At 45.0% G+C, this 26,772-nt stretch overlaps 1 protein-coding gene across 2 annotated transcripts in view; it reads right to left on the reverse strand.

Moving 5' to 3' along the window:
- CLTB (clathrin light chain B) overlaps positions 1 to 25,475 on the reverse strand; it is a 75,943-nt gene extending 50,468 nt beyond the window's left edge. Inside the window, exon 1 of one of the 2 annotated variants that reach the window (XM_063927907.1) lies at positions 25,098 to 25,475. In XM_063927907.1, coding sequence (XP_063783977.1) covers positions 25,098 to 25,281 — 184 coding nt within the window. In that variant the 5' untranslated portion in view covers positions 25,282 to 25,475. The remainder of the gene's footprint in view (positions 1 to 25,097) is intronic. The other variant, XM_063927908.1, reaches the window with a different exon arrangement.
- Between the last annotated feature and the right edge of the window lie 1,297 nt (positions 25,476 to 26,772).

Genomic DNA, 26,772 nt, shown 5'->3' on the forward strand with positions numbered 1-26,772 from the left:
TGTAGGATCCAGGGGTCCTGTACGGTCTCAGCGCCATGCTGAGAACTTGTCAGAAGCGGTGGAGCGCTTCTGTTCCTGGGAATGGGCTGCCTGCTGCAGTCTTCTTCCCTTTCCTCTATCCCTGGGCAGATATGATCTTATAGGGACGAAAAGACTGAGGTTGAAAAGACGGTGTCTTTTTCTGCAGAGATGTGACTTAGGGTAAAAACGGTGGATTTTCCAGCAGTTGCCGTGGCCACCAGGTCCGATGGACCGACCCCAAAAAACTCCTCTTCCTTTATACGGCAATACACCTTTTTGCCGTTTGGAATCTGCATCACCTGACCACTGTCGTGTCCATAACATCTTCTGGCAGATATGGACATCGCATGTACTCTTGATGCCAGAGTGCAAATATCCCTCTGTGCATCTCGCATATATAGAAATGCATCCTTTAAATGCTCTATAGTCAATAAAATACTGTCCCTGTCAAGGGTATCAATATTTTTAGTCAGGGAATCCGACCAAGCCACCCCAGCTCTGCACATCCAGGCTGAGGCGATCGCTGGTCGCAGTATAACACCAGTATGTGTGTATATACTTTTTATGATATTTTCCAGCCTCCTGTCAGCTGGTCCTTGAGGACGGCCCTATCTATAGACGGTACCGCCACTTGTTTTGATAAGCGTGTGAGCGCCTTATCCACCCTAAGGGGTGTTTCCCAACGCGCCCTAACTTCTGGCGGGAAAGGGTATACCGCCCATAATTTTCTATCGGGGGGAACCCACGCATCATCACACACTTTATTTAATTTATCTGATTCAGGAAAAACTACTGTAGTTTTTTCACATCCCACATAATACCCTCTTTTGTGGTACTTGTAGTATCAGAAATATGTAACACCTCCTTCATTGCCTTTAACGTGTGGCCCTAATAAGGAATACGTTTGTTTATTCACCGTCGACACTGGATTCAGTGTCCCTGTCTGTGTCTGTGTCGACCGACTAAAGTAAACGGGCGTTTTAAAACCCCTGACGGTGTTTTTGAGACGTCTGGACCGGTACTAATTGTTTGTCGGCCGTCTCATGTCGTCAACCGACCTTGCAGCGTGTTGACATTATCACGTAATTCCCTAAAGAAGCCATCCATTCCGGTGTCGACTCCCTAGAGAGTGACATCACCATTACAGGCAATTGCTCCGCCTCCTCACCAACATCGTCCTCATACATGTCGACACACACGTACCGACACACAGCACACACACAGGGAATGCTCTGATAGAGGACAGGACCCACTAGCCCTTTGGAGAGACAGAGGGAGAGTTTGCCAGCACACACCAAAAACGCTATAATTATATAGGGACAACCTTATATAAGTGTTTTCCCTTATAGCATCTGTTTTATATATTTCTAACGCCAAATTAGTGCCCCCCCTCTCTGTTTTAACCCTGTTTCTGTAGTGCAGTGCAGGGGAGAGCCTGGGAGCCTTCCCTCCAGCCTTTCTGTGAGGGAAAATGGCGCTGTGTGCTGAGGAGATAGGCCCCGCCCCTTTTTCGGCGGCCTCGTCTCCCGCTTTTAACGGATTCTGGCAGGGGTTAAATATCTCCATATAGCCTCCGGAGGCTATATGTGAGGTATTTTTAGCCAAAATAGGTTTTCATTTGCCTCCCAGGGCGCCCCCCTCCCAGCGCCCTGCACCCTCAGTGACTGCCGTGTGAAGTGTGCTGAGAGGAAAATGGCGCACAGCTGCAGTGCTGTGCGCTACCTTTAGAAGACTGAGGAGTCTTCTGCCGCCGATTCTGGACCTCTTCTTACTTCAGCATCTGCAAGGGGGCCGGCGGCAAGGCTCCGGTGACCATCCAGGCTGTACCTGTGATCGTCCCTCTGGAGCTGATGTCCAGTAGCCAAGAAGCCAATCCATCCTGCACGCAGGTGAGTTCACTTCTTCTCCCCTAAGTCCCTCGTTGCAGTGATCCTGTTGCCAGCAGGACTCACTGTAAAATAAAAAACCTAAGCTAAACTTTTCTAAGCAGCTCTTTAGGAGAGCCACCTAGATTGCACCCTTCTCGGCCGGGCACAAAAATCTAACTGGCTTGGAGGAGGGTCATGGAGGAGCCAGTGCACACCACCTGATCCTAAAGCTTTACTTTTTGTGCCCTGTCTCCTGCGGAGCCGCTATTCCCCATGGTCCTTTCAGGAACCCCAGCATCCACTAGGACGATAGAGAAAAAGGTATATCGATGATATTCTGATCATCTGGGATGGGACAGAATCATCCTTTCTTAACTTCTTTTAGAACATCTCTATCAATCAGTTCAATTTGAAATTTTCTCACAAGCATGACAGAGTTAAGATCGAATTCTTGGATCTTGTACTTTCATCTAAAACAGTGGTTCTCAAACTCGGTCCTCAGGACCCCACACAGTGCATGTTTTGCAGGTAACCCAGCAAGTGCACAGGTGTATTAATTACTCACCGACACATTTTAAAAGGTCCACAGGTGGAGCTAATTATTTCACTTGTGATTCTGTGAGGAGACCTGCAAAACATGCACTGTGTGGGGTCCTGAGGACCGAGTTTGAGAACCTGTGCTCTAAAGAATCTAGGATCACTACGTGTAATTTCGTGAAAAAGGTCGATTCAAACACCTGCACTACAAAAGCAGCCATCAGAAAAACTGGAAGATAAATATCCCTTATTCACAATTCCATCGTGTACAAAGAAACTGCAGCTTAAAAGAAGACCAGGATCAGCAACTTCAAATGTATGCAGAAAGATTCAAGGAAAGGGACTACCCTAAAGATGTCATTTCAAACACCCTTGCCAAAATTAAAGAGAACCCGTTACAGGAAAATCAAGGTAATATAAATCAGGTTCAATCACGGTACTCAACACCTTTTATCACGACATACAGTTGTCATGAAGCCAGCATCAGACAGTCGTTAAACAAACACTGGAACATCCTCATGATGGATCCAGTCCTTAAAGACAGACATTCTACCTCCTCGACCGCAGATTGTCTATAGAAAAACCAGCAATCTTAAAGATATCTTAGCACCCAGCCTACTGAAATCCAAATCACCTACCTCAACAAAGAAATGTCAGGGAAGCTATAAATGTGGAGGCTGCATCATTTGCAAACTTGTACACAGGAATCGGAAGACTTTTTTCAATAACGACAATTCTCGTGAATACACCATCAAACACTTTATCAATTGCAATTCCAATATGGTTATATACCTTCTAGAATGCACTTGTGGTCTCAAATATATCGGGAAAACAAAGATGCCTCAAATTACGTATTCAAGAGCATGTAAGAAATATCAAAAATAAAATCCAGACACATGCAATTTATAGACACTTCCAAGAAATCCATAAATCCAACCCGGAGGACCTTACTTTCAAAGGAATAGAGATTGTAAACCCCGGAGAACGAGGTGGAGACCTCCTTAATAAACTTTCAAGGAGAGAAATGTTCTGGATTTTTGAATTAAAAACGATGGCACCCTTAGGATTTAATGAAGGATTTGAGATCGCACCTTTCCTATAAGCCACTTTCTCTTTATAATTACACTGATACACAATTTTTATTCTTATATTATTCACCTTATCCTCGCTGCATCTACCTATTTTGGTCATCACATCTATGCATTATTTAATGGTCACAAGTCAGCATACTGTAGTCATGTCTCTTGATATTTATCTCACTAAATAAAATTATTACATACTACAATTTAATTTGTTTATACATTTATATTTTATAAATTGCTGTATGTTCCAGGTTCTTGTCCACTATATGGAGAATTGGACTAAAAAAAGACGTGTTTTGCGTGCCAACTGCCGGAATGATACATTGAATGATGTCCGACTTGTTTCAAGAATAAGCCTAAGTGACTAAGCCTCCGCATTTTGCGGTCCACCAGATATTATGGACAACTGGATGTGAGCTTCCGCATTTTGCGTTCCACCAGTTATTATGGACAACCGGATGTGATGTCACCGCTACATATATAGATTTAAGAATTTACGGTATTATTTCAACATTAATTGCCTCCACGCTTGATTCAGCGGTATACTAGCGACTCTTGAATGTTTTGTCTTTAATTTGTTTTTATATTTATGTATATTTGTTGCTGCCTCTCCCTAGAAGGAAGTGACGCGTCTGCGTCTCAACATTATAGGCGGAAATTACGTTTGCGTCTCACCGCCGTCCGTCCTCCACCCGCCCGCTCTATTCCCCTTATGTATCGTCCTTTGACAGTGTCGATACATAGTCATTATAGATAAATTCCCAAGCCATTCACCAAGTCCGGTTTATATACACGGCAATACTGACGTAATCATGCGTTCCACAACCACCGGAAGCGACGCGGTTTTGCGTTCCACCGCCGTTTTTAACATTATCTGTTCGTTTTATTCTTATTCCGTGTTATTTATATAACCTCTTACCTGCTCCTGTTATTATTTTCATTACATTATACTGCCATTGTTGACAGTTATGCATACTTTTCAATATAACTATTTACCTTTCTGATAGGAAGTGATGTCACATCCACATGTTTGACATGTGATCACTCACTAGCACTATAAATATCCTGTTTGTCCCCATTACCACTATCCCCTTGATGAAGTCCACACAATAGGACGAAACGCGTTGGAACAGGGACCTGCTGCTTATCCCTTGGACTCCTCACATATGGACAGATAAGCTGTTTTTATTATTCAATCCTGTACGTTTGCTACCTGCATTTATTCACAGATGAACTGCCTTTTTTAATATATCCTTATACGTCCGCCACCTGCATTTGTAATACAGAGAGCTGCTGCCTACTCTCTGGATTCCCTTTATGTGGACAGATAAGCTGCTTTTATTTTTCAATCCTGTACGTGCGCTACCTGCCTTTACGGATTTATGAATTGTTTTATATAGACTCTTGTATGCGTCACCTGCGTCTGTGGCAGGACTTTGTCTATTAAAATTGTTGGTGTTTGTTTTTAAACCTGCTCTCTTGATAATTATTGGAATGAGCAAAATTCCTAACTCTTGAGCTGCTGTAAAAAATTATTAGGTTCTCTAAAAAAACAGTACACACTATGTGGTTTTATTTTTTCTCCACATGTCCCGCTTCTAAGAGTCATCAGCCTGAAATTATTCGAAGCCAAGTTGTCACCTATTGTTATACTTATTTTACTTGAATGCACAAGTCTTTGCACAGACACTAGTAGATATAGATATATATATATATATATATATATATATATATATGATTTGACTTACCGGTAAATCTATTTCTCGTAGTCCGTAGTGGATGCTGGGGACTCCGTAAGGACCATGGGGAATAGACTGGCTCCGCAGGAGCCAGGGCACTTTAAGAAAGAATTTGGATACTGGTGTGCTCTGGCTCCTCCCTCTATGTCCCTCCTCCAGACCTCAGTTAAAGAAACTGTGCCCGGAAGAGCTGACAGTACAAGGAAAGGATTTTGGAATCCAGGGCAAGACTCATACCAGCCACACCAATCACACCGTATAACTTGTGATAAACTTACCCAGTTAACAGTATGAACAACAATAGAGCATCAGATCAACCCTGGTGTAACTATAACATAACCCTTATGTAAGCAATAACTATATACAAGCATTGCAGAAGAATTCCGCACTTGGGACGGGCGCCCAGCATCCACTACGGACTACGAGAAATAGATTTACCGGTAAGTAAAATCTTATTTTCTCTAACGTCCTAGTGGATGCTGGGGACTCCGTAAGGACCATGGGGATTATACCAAAGCTCCCAAACGGGCGGGAGAGTGCGGATGACTCTGCAGCACCGATTGAGCAAACACAAGGTCCTCCTCAGCCAGGGTATCAAACTTGTAGAACTTTGCAAAAGTGTTTGAACCTGACCAAGTAGCTGCTCGGCAAAGCTGTAATGCCGAGACCCCTCGTGCAGCCGCCCAAGAAGAGCCCACCTTCCTTGTGGAATGGGCTTTTACTGATTTTGGCAGCGGCAATCCAGCCGCAGAATGAGCCTGCTGAATCGTGTTACAGATCCAGCGAGCAATAGTTTGCTTTGAAGCAGGAGCACCCAGCTTGTTGGGTGCATACAGGATAAACAGCGACTCAGTTTTCCTCTGACTCTAGCCGTTCTGGCTACATAAACCTTCAAAGCCCTGACCACATCTAGTAACTCAGAATCCTCCAAGTCACGAGTAGCCACAGGCACCACAATAGGTTGGTTCATATGAAAAGATGACACCACTTTTGGCAGAAATTGCGGACGGGTCCGCAATTCTGCCCTGTCCATATGGAAAACCAGATAGGGGCTTTTATGTGACAAAGCCGCTAATTCTGACACACGCCTAGCTGAAGCCAAGGCTAATAGCATGACCACCTTCCACGTTAGAAATTTTTGCTCCACGGTTTTAAGTGGCTCAAACCAGTGTGACTTCAGGAAACTCAACACCACGTTAAGATCCCAAGGTGCCACTGGAGGCACAAAAGGGGGCAGAATATGCAGCACTCCCTTTACAAACGTCTGAACTTCAGGTAGAGAAGCCAGTTCTTTTTGAAAGATAATGGATAGGGCCGAAATCTGAACCTTAATGGAACCCAATTTCAGGCCCAAAGTCACTCCCGACTGTAGGAAGTGAAGGAAACGGCCCAGCTGGAATTCCTCCGTAGGGGCATTCCTGGCCTCACATCAAGCAACATATTTTCGCCATATATGGTGATAATGTTTAGCCGTCACGTCCTTCCTAGCCTTTATCAGCGTAGGAATAACCTCATCTGGAATGCTTTTTTCTGCTAGGATCCGGCTTTCAACCGCCATGCCGTCAAACGCAGCCGCGGTAAGTCTTGGAACAGACAGGGCCCCTGTTGCAACAAGTCCTGTCTTAGAAGCAGAGGCCATGGGTCCTCTGTGAGCATTTCTTGCAGCTCTGGATACCAAGTCCTTCTTGGCCAATCCGGAACAATGAGTATTGTTCTCACTCCTCTTCTTCTTATGATTCTCAGCACCTTGGGTATGAGAGGTAGAGGAGGAAATACATACACCGACTGGAACACCCACGGTGTCACTAGTGCGTCTACAGCTATCGCCTGAGGGTCTCTTGACCTGGTGCAATACCTCTGTAGCTTTTTGTTGAGGCGGGATGCCATCATGTACACTTGTGGCAGTTCCCACCGACTTGCAATCTGCGTGAAGACTTCTTGATGAAGTCCCCACTCTCCCGGGTGGAGGTCGTGCCTGCTGAGGAAGTCTGCTTCCCAGTTGTCCACTCCCGGAATGAACACTGCTGACAGTGCTCTTACGCGATTCTCCGCCCAGCGAAGAATTCTGGTGGCTTCCGCCATCACCACCCTGCTCCTTGTGCCGCCTTGGCGGTTTACATGAGCCACTGCGGTGATGTTGTCTGACTGAATCAGCACCGATCAGTCGCGAAGCAGGGTCTCCGCTTGACGTAGGGCGTTGTATATGGCCCTTAGTTCCAGGATGTTGATGTGAAGGCAAGTCTCCTGACTTGACCACAGACCTTGGAAATTTCTTCCCTGAGTGACTGCTCCCCACCCTCGGAGGCTTGCGTCTGTGGTCACCAGGACCCAGTCCTGAATGCCGAATCTGCGGCCCTCGAGAAGGTGAGCACTCTGCAGCCACCACAGGAGAGACACCCTGGCCCTGACAGGGTGATCAGCCGATGCATATGAAGATGCGATCCGGACCATTTGTCCAACAGATCCCATTGAAAGATCCTCGCATGGAACCTGCCGAAGGGAATGGCCTCGTATGATGCCGCCATCTTTCCCAGGACTCGCGTGCAGTGATACACCGACACCTGTTTTGGTTTCAATAGGTCTCTGACCAGTGTCATGAGCTCCTGAGCCTTCTCCATCGGGAGATAAACCCTCTTCTGGCCTGTGTCCAGAATCATGCCCAGGAAGGGCAGACGAGTCGTAGGAATCAACTGCGACTTTGGAATATTTAGAATCCAGCCGTGCTGTTGTAACACTTCCCGAGAGCGTGCCACGCTGATCAGCAACTGCTCTCTGGACCTCGCCTTTATGAGGAGATCGTCCAAGTATGGGATAATTGTGACTCCTTGCCGTCGCAGGAGCACCATCATTTCCGCCATTACCTTGGTAAATATCCTCGGTGCCGTGGAGAGACCAAACGGCAACGTCCGGAATTGGTAATGACAATCCTGTACCACAAATCTGAGGTACTCCTGATGAGGTGGATAAATGGGGACATGAAGGTAAGCATCCTTTATGTCCAGAGACACCATAAAATCCCCCCCTTCTAGGCTTGCGATGACCGCTCTGAGCGATTCCATCTTGAACTTGAACCTTTTCAGGTATATGTTCAGGGATTTTAAATTCAATATGGGTCTGACCGAACCGTCCGGTTTCGGTACCACAAACATGGTCGAATAGTAACCCCTTCCTTGTTGAATTCTGCTGCCGATTTCGAAGCCTTCTTGCTTCTGTTACCGGCTTCTGTCTTCCAGCTCTGCGAGGGGGACGGCGGCGCGGCTCCGGGATCGGACGACAAAGGGTGCGATCCTGTGTACGATCCCTCTGGAGCTAATGGTGTCCAGTAGCCTAAGAAGCAGGACCTATCTTCAGTGAGTAGGGCTGCTTCTCTCCCCTCAGTCCCACGTAGCAGAGAGTCTGTTGCCAGCAGATCTCTCTGAAAATAAAAAAACCTAACAAAATACTTTCTTTTTAGCAAGCTCAGGAGAGCTCACTAAGTAGCACCCAGCTCGTCCGGGCACAGATTCAAACAGAGGTCTGGAGGAGGGACATAGAGGGAGGAGCCAGAGCACACCAGTATTTAAATTCTTTCTTAAAGTGCCCTGTCTCCTGCGGAGCCCATCTATTCCCCATGGTCCTTACGGAGTCCCCAGCATCCACTAGGACGTTAGAGAAATAAATAAATATATATATATATATATATATATATATATATATATATATATAAAAAACAAAAATAGATGCGGAGGCGCTCAGGTGACACTCGGAATTGCACTACTAAGGCACGTGGTAGAGAATTTATAATTAATATAAAATTAATTCAATGGATTGACACTCCTCTTAAAAACGAGTGGCAGCAACCTTAAACAGAAGAACATGTGCTTGGAACACACATATATAGTGAGATTTAAAAAATAGAGATAAGGGCGCCTTCTAGTGTCTAAATAAATAAATATAGTGTATACCCAATGTGAAAGGAAAAGTGGACACTACTTATCTGGTGCATGTATTTCTCTTCGGTCACGAGACCAATAATGGTACATAAAAGAGATAAAGGAAATATAACAGATTAATGGTATAAAAACGGTACGCGCTATGCTATATTTCCTTTATCTCTTTTATGTACCATTATTGGTCTCGTGACCGAAGAGAAATACATGCACCAGATAAGTAGTGTCCACTTTTCCTTTCACATTGGGTATACACTATATTTATTTATCTAGACACTAGAAGGCGCCCTTATCTCTATTTTTTAAATTTTTTATATATATATATATATATATATATATATATATATATATACATACATACATACACACATACACACACAAAATGCAAGTTGCTTAATACATTTTTATGCTTATACAGATACTTGGAAGACACAGTTTTATCTAACATACAATGAAAACACACACAAATGTAAATGTACATAACATGCAGAAGACTCAGTTTACAAACTTTTGCAAATACATGATAAGTCCCTTGCTATGGCACTTCTGCAAAGAGTGGTCTTTACTCTTAACAATGCCAGCTCCTATTTTGGGTCATGCATTCACGTGGGTATGGTCACAACTCCCAGATCAATAGCATGGATGCTGACTCGTACTGTAGGATTGGCTGATATCCAGAACAGAGGCGTAGAGTCTAACCCACACAGAGGTCGCAGCCCTCTGTCTGGATTCCTGAGAACGGGGTTGGGAGACACTAGAGCTGGAAACAGGACCAGTTGCAGTGAGGTGTGCAGGAGCATCAGAATGTGTCAGAACCAGGTGGGCAAACGTGATACCAGGCAGCAAGCAAAAACAGATCACAGAACAGCAGAGGTCAAACCAGGAATCACAAGTAGCAGTGCCAGGGGTTAAATGGATTCAGATCAAAGGAATAGCTGAAGTCAGGAACAGGTCAGATAACTTGCACTAGAAAAGCATAGGAGTAGCACTGAAGCTAGGAATATGGGACCTAATGCTCTGGTACTGTGCAGTGTTTAGAGACTTCCTTATATACGGAAAAGACTAAAATCTGACCAAAACACGACGTCACATTCAGTACGCATTTCCACTTTAAATCTGAAAACTGATCAGCACATAAAAACACCAACAGCAGGCATACTACCACGGTGGGCACCCGCCTGCAGCAGCCTCAGGAGACCAGTGCCGCTGGACCCGGTTAGTGAGCTTCAGCAAACCGCAACATGTTTAAGGTGTGAGCTAACATACCATCTGGTACCCCAAACTACTCCAATATGGCACTATAGGGACCAGGTACTCCCTGCAAGTTACTGATCCCATATATGCCTCTTACCACACATCACTGTAGAAACCGGTAACCCAACACATCTAATTTTCCTGTAGGACTCTATGGAAAACAGAGTAAAAGCAAAATGAATAGAATTACTGGCTGTGAAGCTCTATCGCTCAACCGCTCCATATGCGCAGCTGTCGGCATTCTCGGCGGTTGGGATTCCGGTGTCGGTATTCTGACCACTGGGATCCCGACCGCCAGGATATTAACTACTTCCCCATGAAATATATGTGATACTCAGGTTGGCACCCTGAAGAGATTCTGCCATTTCCTTATCACTTATACAAACGGCTAAACACAGGTGTAACATACAGTCACTGGCTCTAGAGTGTGCATATATAACTTTCTTGGATGCTATTATTTAGCCTTACCATTGTTAGAAATCCAGAAATGACATAGCCAGAAGCCTGCAGCAAACAATGTAATTGTCACAAATATCATTTAAGGTTGTCTGCGTGCATGTGTACTCTATTATTCTTGGCATTCCTCATGCTGACTTGGTTTCCCTGACACTGAAGAAAAACAACCCCATACAGTTCTAGAAGAGCTCATGTCCGCGTCAGAACACACTCAGGCAGGCTAGGCTCTATGGTTTATACAGGCGTATATTACCTTTAACACTGCCGTTAGCTTCAGTTTCCTCCTCTCACTCCATATGCATAAGTAGTATACCTATAAATCAACCTATAAAATTAAAATAATACGTCATAAACTATCAAAGTAAATGTATACATGTAAATATTTGAAATGTGTTGATCTTAGTAAATATAGAGTAAATATGTAAGTGTATTCTAATTTACTCTGCAGTTTAGCGAATAAACGTGTGTTTACTAAGGGTTCCATTCAATCAACTTGAACTGATAAAATGTATGTAACTAGGTCAGACAGGCGATATAAATAAAAGACCACTCTTTCCTAAGGTTAATCTTGGAAGAAAATATTTCTTACACAAGACCTTACACCAACAGTTCAGGGGCACTGCTATGGGTATAGTGTCCCTCTCTGTATCTGGATGATGGGTTGACAGTCAAAAGGTCGACATGTTTAATTGGTTGACACAAGTAGTTTTTTTTGCTTTTTTCAAACTTTTTCATACTTAACCATCCACGGGGCAGCCAAAGCGAGCCATGCGAGGGGACACAGTACACTAATTGGGGTTTCATGTGCTGAAAACAACAATTTAAGACCCCAAAAAACTTGTGTCGCTTATTTCTGTGTCGACCTTTTGATTGTGTCAACATTGTTTATGTCCACCACAGTGTTTCCCAACCTCGGTGCTCAAGGCACACTAAAGGGCCCTACACACATGCCGATTTGTGTTAAAGATATGAACGATTTCGTTCATAAATGAACGAGAACTCGTTCATATCTTTCAGTGTAGAGGCTCCAGCGATGAACGATGCGCGGCCCCGCGCTCGTTCATCGCTGGTCCCCCGTCGGCTGGGCATGCAGGCCAATATGGACGATCTCGTCCATATTTGCCTGCACTTCAATGGAGCCACGTGACGGGGGGAGTGATGAAACTTCACTCCCCCCGTCACTGCCCCCCCGCCGCCGGGTCGCCCGTATCCGCCGTCGGGCTGCTCGGGCGGCGGATCGGCCAATGTGTAGGGCCTATAACAGTCCTGGTTTTAGTGATATCCAGGCTTGAACACAGGTGACTTAATTAGTACCTCAGTTCTTTTGATTTAACCATCTGTGCTGAAGCCTGGATATCACTAAAACCTGCACTGTTGGTGTGCCTTGAGGACCGCGGTTGAGAATGCCTGCTATACCAACTAGTTTCTGTTCTGGTAGAATATCAGCAAATATTCAGTTTAGATCATTAAGTCATCTTTTCAGCGAGATACACTGATGAAGTTCTAGCCTGTAGGGAAGATTACAGTACAATTTTAAAGATTGTATTTAAAGCGGCATACACACGGTGCGATATGAACTATATAGTTCATATAGTTAGAAAACATAATACATATCACACCTTGTATAAACGGCTTGCAATACGCACTCTCGCGAGGGCTGGTATCGCAGGGAAAAATTGACTGTGCAGGCAGCTTAATTTTGACTAGAAAAAGAGTACAATCTACAATGAGTTATTTCTAGTATAGTCAAAATCGGCCATAGCCAAAATCGTACTGTTTACAGTCAATATCGGTGGTTCTTGGCTCCGGGGAGTTAAAGGGAAATAGCATAGTTAAAATCGGCCATAGGCAGAATCGCACCATGTGTATGCACCTCTGAACATTAATTGAGAATATGGTACAATATAGATCTTTGTATAGAAAATCCATATTGATTTGGACATTGGGATATTTCAACTGTGCAGGGCAAAATAGTAACTAACTTTCTGGTACTTTAGGGTGACAGATTGTTCCAGTGTTTGGCAAATTGGAGATATCTTGAACATTTTCTAAAAAGCTGCATCCCACAATGCTATACATAGTAATAGGGAAGAACTACTAAAAGAAAATGCCTATTTGTACGGTCCATTGATACCTTCAATGCGCTGATCTATAAACTATTGAAAAGTGTCCCCAAATAACACCTTACCAGCACACAAACATTAAGCATTTTTTTATGATTTTTCTAGCTCCAAGCTATTGTGCAAATATCAATTTAATGTCAAGACAGATAACATATGGGTTTTGGTATTTGTTCCAACTTGAACTTAACACCTTTTGGCTTTCATGTAACTCTAACCAGCTCCACATCATCTATATGCAGACACAGATTAAAGGGCTTTTGTTTACCCATCTCCTGTCCAAGTAATTGCTTTTCCTGCTCACAGTAACCATCAGTGATGTGTAGGCTAATAAACCTACAAAAGCCCCCCTTAGGCTTCCTGAGTATGATAAAACTCCTATTTATCTGTATGGTCAGACTTCTAATAGAACACCACAACACAATTTGCAGTAAGCCCTAATATACCCATCTCTATACACATTGGGGGTTATTCCGCGTTGATCGTAGCTGTGCTAAATTTAGCACAGCTATGATCATCTTCCCAGACATGCTGGGGAACGCCCAGCACAGGGCTAGTCTGCCCTGCATGTCAGTCTGCACCCCCCCCCCACACACACATCGCATCGCACAGCGACGATGCTTTTGTACTTGAAGAGTAACTCCCAGCCAGCGCAGCTCCCGCGGCTGGCCAGGAGTTACTCGTCACTGCCCCGGGTCGTGGCCCCCCGCACGGTCCGGCTACGCCTGCGTTGGCCGGACTGCGCAAAGAAAACGGGGGCCAAACGCTGTCGTGCCGCCCCCTCCCGCCCAGCGACCGCCTTCGGCCGTCTGGCATGCGCCGGCGCAGTGCGGCACCAGTGCATGCGCTGTTCCGACCCGATCGCTGCGAACTCCAGCGTGCGATCGGGTCGGAATGACCCCCATTGTTTACTGGGGTTTCACATACACCCTTACAGCACCATTCCCCATTATAATATACCAGTGAAAATACCTTGCTATGCATGGAGAATACTACTTTTCATTACTCTAACTTTCGACACAAGCCACAAAAGCTACAATACTATTTGAAAGTGGTTTTTTTGTAGAGCTAATAGTTTGAATGGCCATGCTTTAATGGAAAGTGAAAGAGACAATTTAAATTGAGGATATATTGCAAACCATCTCAGACTAACCTTGTTTGGGAAATGTGTAGCTATGCAAATAACCTTATCTTTCATACTTGGGGATTTGTATAACTGCTGCAGTAATGTGAAATGAAAAAAAAAAAAAACACACATCACCAGCAAGTAATAGGAACTCTTTGCTAATGGCCAGGTGAATACATGGCCCCAATTCTGCCTTCCCATTTTAGGATTTGAATTCAAAGGAACACTTTGATCAGCAATTATTAACATCTGAACACTGCAGCATTCACAACTGAGATTTGAAAGGGAGGCGCTTTGTTTTGGGGATAGGCAGAGCATGCCTGCTAACCTACCGCCAACAGATAAATATCACACCCACTCTTTAACTTCTGCAATAAACAGAAGTATTAACCTCCTGCTGAATGGGGTACTCTTTTTGTTATAGTAAAATGATGAAAACTACTTCTGAACACAGCCATATTGTAGGCTTACAATACCATCCCTTTAAACCGAGACACTCATGAATTACACAGGTTCTGTGGCTGGCTGGCTGACTTCAAGCCTGCATTTCCCCTGGTTTTAATCAGCCACAGAACCTGTGTAATTCATGAGTGCCCCACTTTAAAAGGGATGGAATGGTAAGTGTAGCTTATTGGTAAAAGTGTACATTAAAAAGGTGATAGGGGACAAGATTGGCACAGCTAAACAATTTAAGGGTGAGGTTCAATAGAGCGCAAGGTCCCATAAGAGCTGTGCAATTTGCTGGTGCGCACATTTCAGAAGGATGTAGTCATGTGACCAGCGGTCAGGAGACAGACGGTCACATAACGTCCCCCTACATCCCGCCCCCTCACAATCCCAACAGTCGACAGGCCGACCAACAGGGACTTTTCCCACTCGGGGGTATATATGACACCCATAGAGTGCCACACCCCATTTCAGGGTACTACAGTACTGTAATAAATGCTTATTTTCACTCCCACCTGTGGGCAATCGTTTAGTAATGTAAAATCCTGCAAAACACCTATGGGACCTTGCTGTTAGGAAAGCATTTCACAGCAAGTGACTTATGTGATAAGCAATCCTAAAACTTAAGCCATCATTTTTCCAACCATAAAATTACTGCATAACTTTCATGTCAGCAGTCATAATGGTAATGTTCATATACTATATAATTAGACCTCCCAACATGACTCTCTCCAGGAGGGACAGAATATTCTGCTCCTGGACTTCCCTCTTACTGTATGATTACCTGTAGTGAAACGCCTTTCTTATCCATTAACCTGTTCAAAACAGGTGCCAGCAATCATACATTAAGAGGGAAGTCCAGGAGCAGAGCATTGTGTGCCTCCTGGAGAGGGTCATATTGGGAGGAAAGATATAATGAACAACATAAAAAGTAACTGAATGAATGAATGAATGAATGAATGAATGAATGAATGAATGACGACCTGGTGCACTGGCTACTAATAGGTTAACTAAGGTGTGCATATCAGCCCACATGTGGCCTCCTCCCTTCATTATGATAATAAACATGTTTTATAGCATTCCTACTACACCCTACCCCTCCCTGCCCAGGTCTGTCACAATCAGCATTTACCAACTTTAAGTGGCCATAATGGGAACAGCAGGTAATAAAGAAATCTGCATTTAGTCACAATCCTGCAAGTCACTACTATGACATAATATGGACATATTTTAGATGTCATTTAAAGACAATTGCTTGTCTGGGAGTAAACAGATGCTGGGATTAGAGTACCGCCATAGCCAGCATATAACCATTTTGAAAGGTTCCTAAATATATACATGTAAAAGTTTAGAAATGACATGTATTTATTTACTATCTCTAGTTAAATGCAAGTCTCCAGAACTTAGGTTACTAAGAAGGGCCATTCATTGTATTGACATATATGGCATGCTACATTATCACTTGTGATAAATTGTAAGGTCTCCTCTGCAGTAAGTGTGCACACACACCGTGTATACACAATGTAACACTGTAATGTTTCCATATCCTGTTCCTATTAATGGACAACGCTGTACAAATCTAAGATGTCATTTCTGCACTACGTACATGGATAGCAGCAGGCAATTTCCCATGCTCACACAGCTTGCTGGGAAAGGAAAATGAGCGAATGTATTTAGGGCCTAATTCAGAGTTGATCGCAGAAGAAAATTTGTTAGCAGTTGGGCATAACCATGTGCAGTGCAGGTGGGGCAGATGTAACATGTGCAGAGAGAGTTAGATTTGGGTGGGGTGTGTTCAAACTGAAATCTACATTGCAGTGTAAAAATAAAGCAGCCAGTATTTACCCTGCACAGAAACAAAATAACCCACCCAAATCTAACTCTTTCTGCACATGTTGTATCTGCCTCCCCTGCAGTGCACATGGTTTTGCTCAACTGCTAACAAATTTGCAGCTGCGATCAACTCTGAATTACCCCCTTAGTCCAAAGTGTGATGCCCTTTGTTAGTGACCCTGGTGGCTACAAACAACAAACTAATGACCGGGAGTCATTTCCAATCATCAGGATTCATTAACAGGGCAGGTTTTGTGACCGTCCTCCCGGGATTACAGGTGAATATGTCAAAGCGGTTGGGCTACCGATTGTCACATGTTCCCATTAAGATCCACAAAACATATACTTTGTGAGTAAATTAATACATCTAAAGGTCTATACACACTAGGCGATTTTGAGTTCAAAGTAGCCAGTGTGTATGGCCGGGCGATGAGCGCTGATGCGTGCTCCCGCATCATCGCTGGGGGATACGGTCGTTAGGTCGACAGTCATTAGGTTGACATGGTCAATATGTCGACATGTACTAGGTCGACAGGTCAAAAGGTTGACATGAGTTTTTCACATCTTTTTTAATCTTTTGGACTTTTTCATAGTTGACAATCCACGTGGACTACAATTGGGAACGGTAACCCACGCACTAATTGGGGTTCCCCGCCACTTTACAAAGAAAACAACACCAAAAAAAGTCCAAAAACCCATGTCAACCTTTTGACCTGTCGACCTAGTACATATCGACCTGATGACCAAAAACGTCCAGTGTGTATGCACCTTTTTAAAACCACAGGAATCGGATTATAGTATACTATAAGTACACTCCATTCCCACCTCCTCTTCATTATTATAAAATAACCATATTGTGCTTCTCTGGGATCTACCACTGCCAAATTCTTCGGGGTTCCCCTATGGTTATAACCAGTGGCAGATTTTACCTATGTGCTGCAGGACTGCAAACCCCACCCTCGGATAAATCTGCCACCTCAGCGAATGTCAGTGAGCTAGATGCAGTCCGGAAGATTGCACTGGCTACACTGTGACTTGTGCTCCTCCTCATAGTACCTCATAGTTACAATGTTATTTAAAAAAAAACAAAAAAAAACAAGTAACAGTTAATGAGGTTGAAAAAAGACTAGTTGCCCATCGGGTTCAACCTGTATTAAAATCCTACACTATAATGGGGTCGATTCAATTCACCGACAGTTGAATTAGCTCCCGGCGCTCTTCAATACAGTGACAAGTGACCCTCAATTGTGGGGAATTCTTCTCTCACCCCCGGGGGATGAGAGAAGAAATCCGACAAAGGTGCTGCCACGCGGCCGGCGCGAGGCTGATTCTGTTGGGAATCAGCATCGCGGCGGGGAGTTAAGTCAGAGAATGCCCGTTCTCCCGACAAAACAATCTGTTAAGTCCGGGAGAACGGGTATTCGCCGACTTAACTTTAGCTGAATTGAATAGCGCCGGGAGCTAATTCCCGGCGCTATTCAACTGTCGGTGACTTGAATCAACCCCAATGTTTGTATCCATTGGTTCTTCCACAACTACTCAGTGTTTTTTTTAGTCTAGTTGACAACTAGAAAGCATGCTTCTAATACTACCATAATAAATTACATTCATTTTAAATGCTATATCCTTGGATATCTTTTTCAGTTAGAAATTTATCTAATCCATTTTTAAACATACTGACCAAGTCCACCGCCATTACTACCTTCTCTGGCAGAGAGTTCCTCCTTTTTGAACTTCCCATTCATTTCACATCTGTGTCACTTTCCCCACCAAAAGGTTCTGCTCCCTAATGCCAAGCCTGAGGCCATCATGTATGTACACAATGGCCGATCAACACGCAACAGAGCGATTATCGGCAGACTGCACGAGTGCTGCGGTCACAATGCTCATGCGCCAAGGTGCCACCGCAATTCCCATACGAAAGTGATGGACAGGAAGCGATTGGCGGTGTTTACAGAGAGTGGATAGAAAAATGCAGGAATGTCATGGCCGTTTTAGGGGCGCGTATCGGTCATCAGCTGCAAGCTGGTACATGCTAAAACATGGCGCCTGCATCTCTACTGCTGTGTCCAGTCTGCGTAGCCATTGACCTACCCTTAACCTCGATGTTCCCCATATTTGCGTATAGGCTGCACATGTGAGTTTGTGATGGCTCCAGTGGATGTCTCTTCATTCCTGGGCGGCAGCTTCACTTGCTTACATTAGCAGCTCCGTATGGGATCAGTAGGATTTACCAACGATCGGGATGCCAGCTGTCAGTATACGGATAACGGCATCCTGATCGTCAGTATGCCGGCAGCAGGACGAGCGCAAAGAGTCCCCTTGTGGGCTCGGTTGCTCGCCACAGGTTCTTTTCCCACTCTATGGGTGTCGTGGATACCAACAGAGTAGGAATAGCCCGTTAGCTGAGATTCCAAGGGTCGGCATTGCCCTTGACGCTTTTTCGGCTGGTCAAAAAATCGGCACTGGCGAAAACCACGTGTATTGACAAATTCGCCACTGATACACGTGTTTCGGCAAATTCAATTTTTGGTGCAATTTTTGTCCCATGCCGTTTCGATAAAAAATAAAAAAAAATAAAAAAATGAAACGGCATGGGCGAAAATGGGTTCAAAAACAATTGAATACCCTGTGTTGAATTAGTGCCGGCACTTAATTGAATACCTCCCACAGTCTGCAGCTGTTTTAGGGGCGGGGACGGCAGCACTAGATCACACGTGCATGCAGGAGGCGTCTACTTAAACCAGATGCCTCCTGCTGTATTACCATATCTGTGGATCGCTGCTGCTTCAAAGTATGCACAGCGATGCTCACTCCAACCACATCTGTATCAGGCTCACAGTGTAATAGGCCATACACACTGGCCGATATTCCTCAAAGATATGGACGATCTCATTCATTATTAAACGAGATACCATTTATATCTTTCAGTGTGGAGTCACCAGCGATTGACGGTGCGCGGCCCCGCATTCGTTCATCGCTGGTTCCCCGTCGGCTGTGCATGCAGGCCAATATGGACGATCTTGTCCATATTTGCCTGCACTTCAATGGAGCCGGGTGTCACTCCCCCCATCACTGTCCCCCCGCCGCCGGGTCGCCCGTCGGCCGTATCCGCCGTCGGGCAGCTCGGCGGCGGATCTTTATATGTGTAGGGCCCATAAAAGAAACTGTTATTTTGATAATTAAACCCAATCTGCACTAAAAACAAAACACAGACTGACAGAGGAGCCAAGTTTAGACAACACAATAGAGTGTGCAGTGTAAACTCTATAAAACTGTAAAATTCCACGAATGTGTAAATAGATCATACGGTACTGACGTTACGTTATCTTGGCAGCAGAAGATACATCCTCTCTCTGCAACTTTATGTCATTTCACAAATTTCCTGTCAACAATAAAGTACTGTGAGGCTATGTGGAAAATGTGCTGTTAGTAAGTAAATAAAATGGGTTTGGCAGTGTTAAGCAGCTAAACTTCCTTCATTTATAAGATGTTTTGTGTGTGTTGTTTTTATAATGAACGTGAGGCTGGAATCTAGTAACAGCTGTAGTATCTGGGTGGCCCCAAACAAAGTGACATATGAGGAAGGTGTACAATTCATTTAATTAAATATTTACAGACCTTTGTCTCCTACCACACTATAACTGTTAACCATTGTCGGTTTCTAGGGACAGTGGTTTGTCCTGGGTCCAGAGTTTCAATAAAAATTAATTCCCGTCTCTCTACTGTATACTAGGGGCAATGTTCAGTGTCTGGTCTTATTTTGTATATTGTACTATATAACTAATCGCAGCTTACTAGGGCAGTGATGGCTAACCTTGACACTCCAGCTGTTGTTGAACTACACATCCCAGCATGCCTGCATCAGTTTTGCTATTTGGCCATGCTAAAACTGATGCAGGGCATGCTGGGATGTGTAGTTCAACAACAGCTGGAGTGTCAAGGTTAGCCATCACTGTACTAGGGAGTACTTTATAGGAATATGGCACATTTATATTTTAGGAGTTGACTGAATGCACAATCCTATGATATTCTGCACAACCTAATGGATTACCAATATATTTCATAAAACACATTTGACAGGATCCTGATCAAATCTTGGATCCATGTATCCCTCTTATTTAAGTATTATTACAATGTCCAGTAACCATGAACATATATAAAACGGGGAATGTAATGGAGTTACGAGAACCAGGAAGTGCGGGACTTCGTCAGAGTTCTCACAGCAAAACAACCTTGTTTGCCATGTAACGGATTGGTAGCGTCTAGTTTACCTTCGTGGAGAGGACCTTTCCCACAACCCCCTGGGTCCATGTCACAATCTATTTGGAATAGTAAAGTGTGGCGAGCGAAGCGGAGCGAGACCCCGAGCCCGAAGCGAGCCCACGAGGGTCCAACGCTGCATAGAAAAAAATTACCCCAAACGAACGGAAAATGAAGAAAACATTTAGGTGCTGTAAGGGCGGAAGTTCTCTCCTGCCCTCTCGTTTTGTCACTTCCAGGTCCTGAGCACGAAGGTAACATACACAACCGTAACAAATTGCCGCTTTAAAAATACGTGAGAACTCGGACGAAGTCCCGCACTTCCTTGTTCTTGCACTCCATTACATTCCCTGCATACAATTTTACTTTAATGTTGATAACAATGTTACACTGTCATACATGGTCTCATGACTGGGAAAACAGATGAATACGGATAGCATGGCTCATTGCCTCTTAATTATAATAGACAGCCAAGTGAGGGATTTGTAACCCGTTTGGCTATTTATCACTTCTATGACAACAGGGTACCGCAGTGTGCGTATACCTGACACAGTATGAGCAGGCATTCTCTGTGATCAACCAATAAACATGAGAATGCAGCAAATCATTCACTGGGAACTAATGACACTGGGAGGCATGAAGCTACGCTAATAATCCACTGTATCTCTGAAAGCTACAGTTCCTTCATTTACTGGTACTGTTTAGTCAGCATTCTCATACAAGACTGGTGTGTAAGCCAGAACTGCCAGACATCGGAGGTGGGTGATCTGAGGCACTAGTACATCAATATATATAATAGGAGGCCTGTTAACATGAATTAACTTCCACTGTTTTTGACAATTCACATCTCAGTGCAAGAAAACATATCATGAGTATACTCAGCAGGCCTGAAAACTTATTTAGTGACAACAGAATACAGGAAAACGTTGTCATGTACTAGGTAGTTGCTGGCTGGAAGACTGAGTACCAGATACCATAAATGGTCTGCGTGATGGGGCAGGCATAGAGAGGGATGCTGTAAGTTGTGTTGCCAGTCATTTGATAAGGGTTCAGTAAATTAACTTCGCTGCCACACAGCACTGAGGTCTTGTGTTCAAATGGGGGGAATTCAATTGGGTTTTTCTCTATGGCGCCCGACGACAGCAATTACATTTTTCTGCCACTTGGGTGCCCATTAGCCACAGAGGACATGTGTTTTCTCACAGCCTCATGGAGGAGCGAGAAAAAAACGTGTGCAACTTGGCACTTTCACGGTCCAAACAGTAGTTTGGAAGCCCAAAGCAGGACTTTAGACAGATTTAGCGGTTTAACACGGCTAAGCCCTGTGTGTTTGGGTGCAACATGTGCAATATGCATGGGCACCCAAACACAATTCAATACAGTCACATTTAGATGGGAAAATAAGATGCCCAAAACAACTGAATTCCCCCCTGTAAAGCGCTATGTAAATAACTTAATAAATGTATATAGAGCAAATGGAGTAGCTTTTTCTAAGAATGGAAGCTACTTAATGAAGTCAGAGAAATACATGTGGTTGTGATAGTTACTGGAACCGCCTCAATATGGGGCTGATACAGAGGTGGAAGCAGATACGGCTGTGCCTAATAGTAGTCTGTGACTATATGCAAATACCTGTACAAAGCCCCTCCCTTGTGTACATACTGTACGTGTATGTGCAATGACTGAGACGCCCACTGCACACTCTAATACCACCTGGCACATCTTTAGGCACTACCATCAGTCGCACTAGCCCTATGGTGGGTGCAGATTCTTCGCCTGAATACAGCCTCCAGAGCATACGGCTGAGCGTCTGTGTACGCAAACTCACCCACAGCACTCCCATCACTCGTCCATAAGACATCTATTTAGCCACCGCCCAGGAACGTCCAGCACTTTTCCAATACATTTCTGATTCTGTGTCTCTCAGTTGTAAAAGCACCTTTGTATGCAACACATGGGCCGTAGGAGTGTTTAGGGATTTTCGGGCATGCGAAATGGCAAAAGAAAGCTGGTCAACTATGTGACCATTGGCATTGCGTGCAGCCCTAATAAATCAGGTTCTGTAATGTAAGCTTATGTTCTTCTCTTATGGGGAAGGGGATATTATAAAATGGACAAATAAAATCAAGGCGGTAAAAACACTAAGTGGCGCACAGGTGGTCCTTGATCATCTACTGTTAGTAACAAATTGATAGTCTGACATCTATGTAACTAGTTTTCCCAATGATGTATGCTCACCAGTGCCGAGTGGTGAGCATTGGTAGCAGGAGTCCGATATCAGACTACAACTGTGGTCTGCGAGCATGTGACTGCTGTCTGCACATGTGGGATCGGAACCATGAACAGTTTCCTTCCGATTGTTCAAAACCATCAAAAGTTAACCTGTAGACGGGCATCCCTAAAGCGGCATCCTCTCACAAGCCATAGCTTCTTAGGGGTCTATTCAATTAATCCAACAAGTCGGAAAAATGTCATTTTCCGACTTTTTTAGGTTGAATCTGGATTCGGCCTACTCTAGAGTCTATTGCCGTTTTTCCGACTTGGATCGGAGGATTAGCCGTGGATCCACGTATTCTGTCAAATTTGCGGGCATTTTCGACAGGTTTTTAGCCCGTTTTTGACAATTCCAATTCTGCCAATTCAACTTTAAAAAAACTCGGATTGGCATTGTTGAAAACGGGCTAAACCTGTCAAACACGCCCGCAAATTGAATAGTGCAGTGTCTGATCCTCTCCGTCAGAGAGGAACAGACACCAATTGAATCGACCTGTTAGTGTGTATATAAAATGCAGGGACAAACTGCTGCAAAACAGGAAGTGCTTTGTTTGTAGGATAATTGACGTTTAAAATTTCCACGAAAAACGCATCAAGAAACAGCGGCTTGTAAAAGCCACTGCTAAGCAAAACAAGTGCTAGAACATAAAGATGATGATATACTACAATGTACACAAAACTGATAATTGACATTCTTTTACTGCACGAGTTCTCACAATGCATTGTATTTAGTAGTGATGCACTGTTCCGGAACGGCACACTGCGACCAGCAGCATCGCACATTTTTCCTCACCCCATAAAGGTGTGCTGTTAAACCGGCATGTGAGCCTATCGTAATGGGCAAATAATTTATGTTTGCAGCCAAACATCGTAAGATGTTCAGCGTGCATTGCCCTAACTGAATGAGACCCTATGCGGGAGATGTACTAAGCCTCAAAGTGCATACACACTAGGCAACGTCGCCTAGTGTTTCCCCCTCCCGGGTCGGGCGGCAGTGCATACACACTGAGCGATATGACGACCATATCGCTCAGTGACGTCCCGCCGTGGCCGGTCCATGCAGGCAGCTCTTGGATGACGTCCAAATTAAGCATGCACGGCCAACAGCGAGGGTCGTTAACGACCTGTGGTGCCGCACATCGGTCACCGTCACACACACTTGCTGAGAAAGTAAATGACGTCGCTCAGGAAGGGTGAAAATGAGCGACGTCGTTCATTTTATCGGCAAGTGTGTATGCACTTTTAGAGTGACAAAGCGTACTACTGGCCAATCAGTTCCTAACTTCCATGTTATAGGTCAGGGCTGGCCAAACCGGTCCTCGAGATCTACCAACAGTTCATGTTTTCCAGGCCTCCTGGAGATCTGTAGAATTGTCAGTTAGGAATGAATGCAGCACATCTTAATTAGAAATGACTACACCTGTGCACCAGCTAGGTGGTCTGGAAAATGTGAACTGTTGGTAGATCTCGAGGACTGGTTTGGCCAGCTCTGTTATAGGTTGTCTTTGAAAAAGGTCATTTAGGAGCCGATAGGTTCATACTTTAGCTCTCTCCAAGGCTTCGTAGTTACTGATGGTTTTGATGCATGTAAACGTAAGATAGCGATACTATACTCACTGGTGCTTTTATTTAGCATTATGCAGCATTTTTTTTCAGATGGTGCGTGTTCCATTTTTATTTTTTTGCATTTACTCTCTGTATCTGCACAGAGGAGCCTGCAGAGAGCTGTTAAGACGCAAGCACAATGCCAGTGGGTATGGGGCCTACCACACACCAATTGTTTGCCATCACACTAAACTCACTGACATCTATGGAACATTCCAATGGGATTATACATGTCATACACTGCATACATTTTCAGCATTATGTTTTTAAAACCAATAGGCTGCATTTCACTTAAGGTCCCCTAATTTCCCTTTACACGGGTCATGTGATGCCCACTGCATTACACCATCCATGCCAGTCACTGGGCAGGAGAGATGCCCGGGTACACAGGCACGTCCCTCATCCCCCCCTATGTACGCTAAGCCTCCATACAGAGCTGCACCTGCTGCCTCATCCATCGCGTGACCTTGAGAAAGGAGCCTCTCAGCAGATAAAGTGCAAGCTTTACGGGCAAGGGTCTGTGTGCACCTACCCCCGACTTACCCATATCTGACTGCTCAATGGAGGAGGCTTGGCTGCCCACCAGCACTGCCCCGAACCCTTCGTCATTCTCTATCCCAGCTATTTCGCTCTCTTGCTGGGCCAGGAAAGCGGCAGCGGGGTCTTCTTCATTCTCCACCGCGGCCCCGCTCTCAGAAGAGGAGAAGAAACCAAAATCATCCGACATCTTTCCCCCTGGAAGCTGGTCCTCCGCAGCAGCGATGTGTGGTGACCTCCTGACCGGTGATTTCGGAGATCAGGGCAGATCCTAGCAGGAGGTGTAAGAAGCCATTCCCAGTGCTAATGCTGCTGCTGCACAAATAGCAGAACCCAGCCCTGCCTGCTGCTCCCACCGCTGCTCCACTCAGGAGGCAGGACCACGGCTATGACATCACAGCTGGCCGCCTGCAGTGCCGACATGCAGCCACAAGGTGGTGCTGTCCTCTCTGCTGCTAGAACACCAATCTGCTGGTCTGGCTGCCTGCTGATCTACATTGTCCTTTGTCTCTAGGCAAAGGGATTGTGAGATTATCAGACCCTGGAATCCCCAAACTAGACAAGAACTATACTGTATAAAATAGGACAGATTATGTCCAATTTGTCTGCGCTGCAAAAGCACATGGCATTGTGCCTTGTGGGCATACCTGGCCAAAATAACCAAGCCATTGTCCGGCTTGCAATTGCTAATTCATTTGAGTGTGTGTTTGCTATTGTCTATTTATGTCAGTTTTGTTTTACATTTGTTCATTGTTTTAATGCTATTGGCAATATATTTCTGAGTAGAGGGGTGTACGCTGGCTGCCGTGCAGACCAGTGGCGTGCGGTGAGGTCAGTGGCTGGTGAGGCACAGCAGCCATAATGTCTGCCGAGTCCTGCCAACGACACCTACCACCGCGGAACCAATGCCCGCTACTGCCCCTGAGCCAATGCCCGCTACTGCCGCCATCCCTAAACCCCACTACCCCCACCACTAATGGCCACCACCCCCGCCAATGGCTTACAAAATCGCCCACCATCAACTGTCCAGGCCCCCCACCACTAATTTGCATCTCAGTCCAATACCGTCACTGCCAATGCCCGCAGCCAGCCTGCTCATAAAACTTGTGATGAGCAGGCGGCTAATATTTTGTACATTTTTATAAAATAAATATTAGTGTTTGGGAGTGGGAGGAGGACATGAATGCAATTTTGTTGTCCAGGGCTTCCATAACTTAATAGCGCCGTTGGTGCGGCGCTATTATTTAATGGAAGTCCTGGACAACAAAATAGGGAGAGGGTGACGCCAGGTAGAAGATGACAGCAGTGGGCGAGAGGTGAGAGGGTGACAGCAGTGGGTGATAGAGAGATGGTGATGCCAGGGAGAAGGTGACTGGGAGAGGGTGACGACAGGGAGAGGGTGACAGCAGTCTGTGACAGGCAGAGGGTGACACCAGTGAGAAGGTGACAGGAAGAGTGTGACGCCAGGGAGAGGGTGACAGCAGCGGGTGACAGGGAGTGACGCCAGGGAGAGTGTGACAGCAGCGGGTGACAGGGAGTGACGCCAGGGAGCGGATGACAGGGAGTGACGCCAGGGAGAGGGTGACAGGGAGTGACGCCAGTGAGAGGGTGGCAGCAGCGGGTGACAGGGATTGATGCCAGGGTGTGACGCCAGGGAGATGGTGACAGCAGCGGGTGAGAG

The sequence above is a fragment of the Pseudophryne corroboree genome, chromosome 6, assembly GCF_028390025.1.
Source record: "Pseudophryne corroboree isolate aPseCor3 chromosome 6, aPseCor3.hap2, whole genome shotgun sequence".
Taxonomy (NCBI): domain Eukaryota; kingdom Metazoa; phylum Chordata; class Amphibia; order Anura; family Myobatrachidae; genus Pseudophryne; species Pseudophryne corroboree.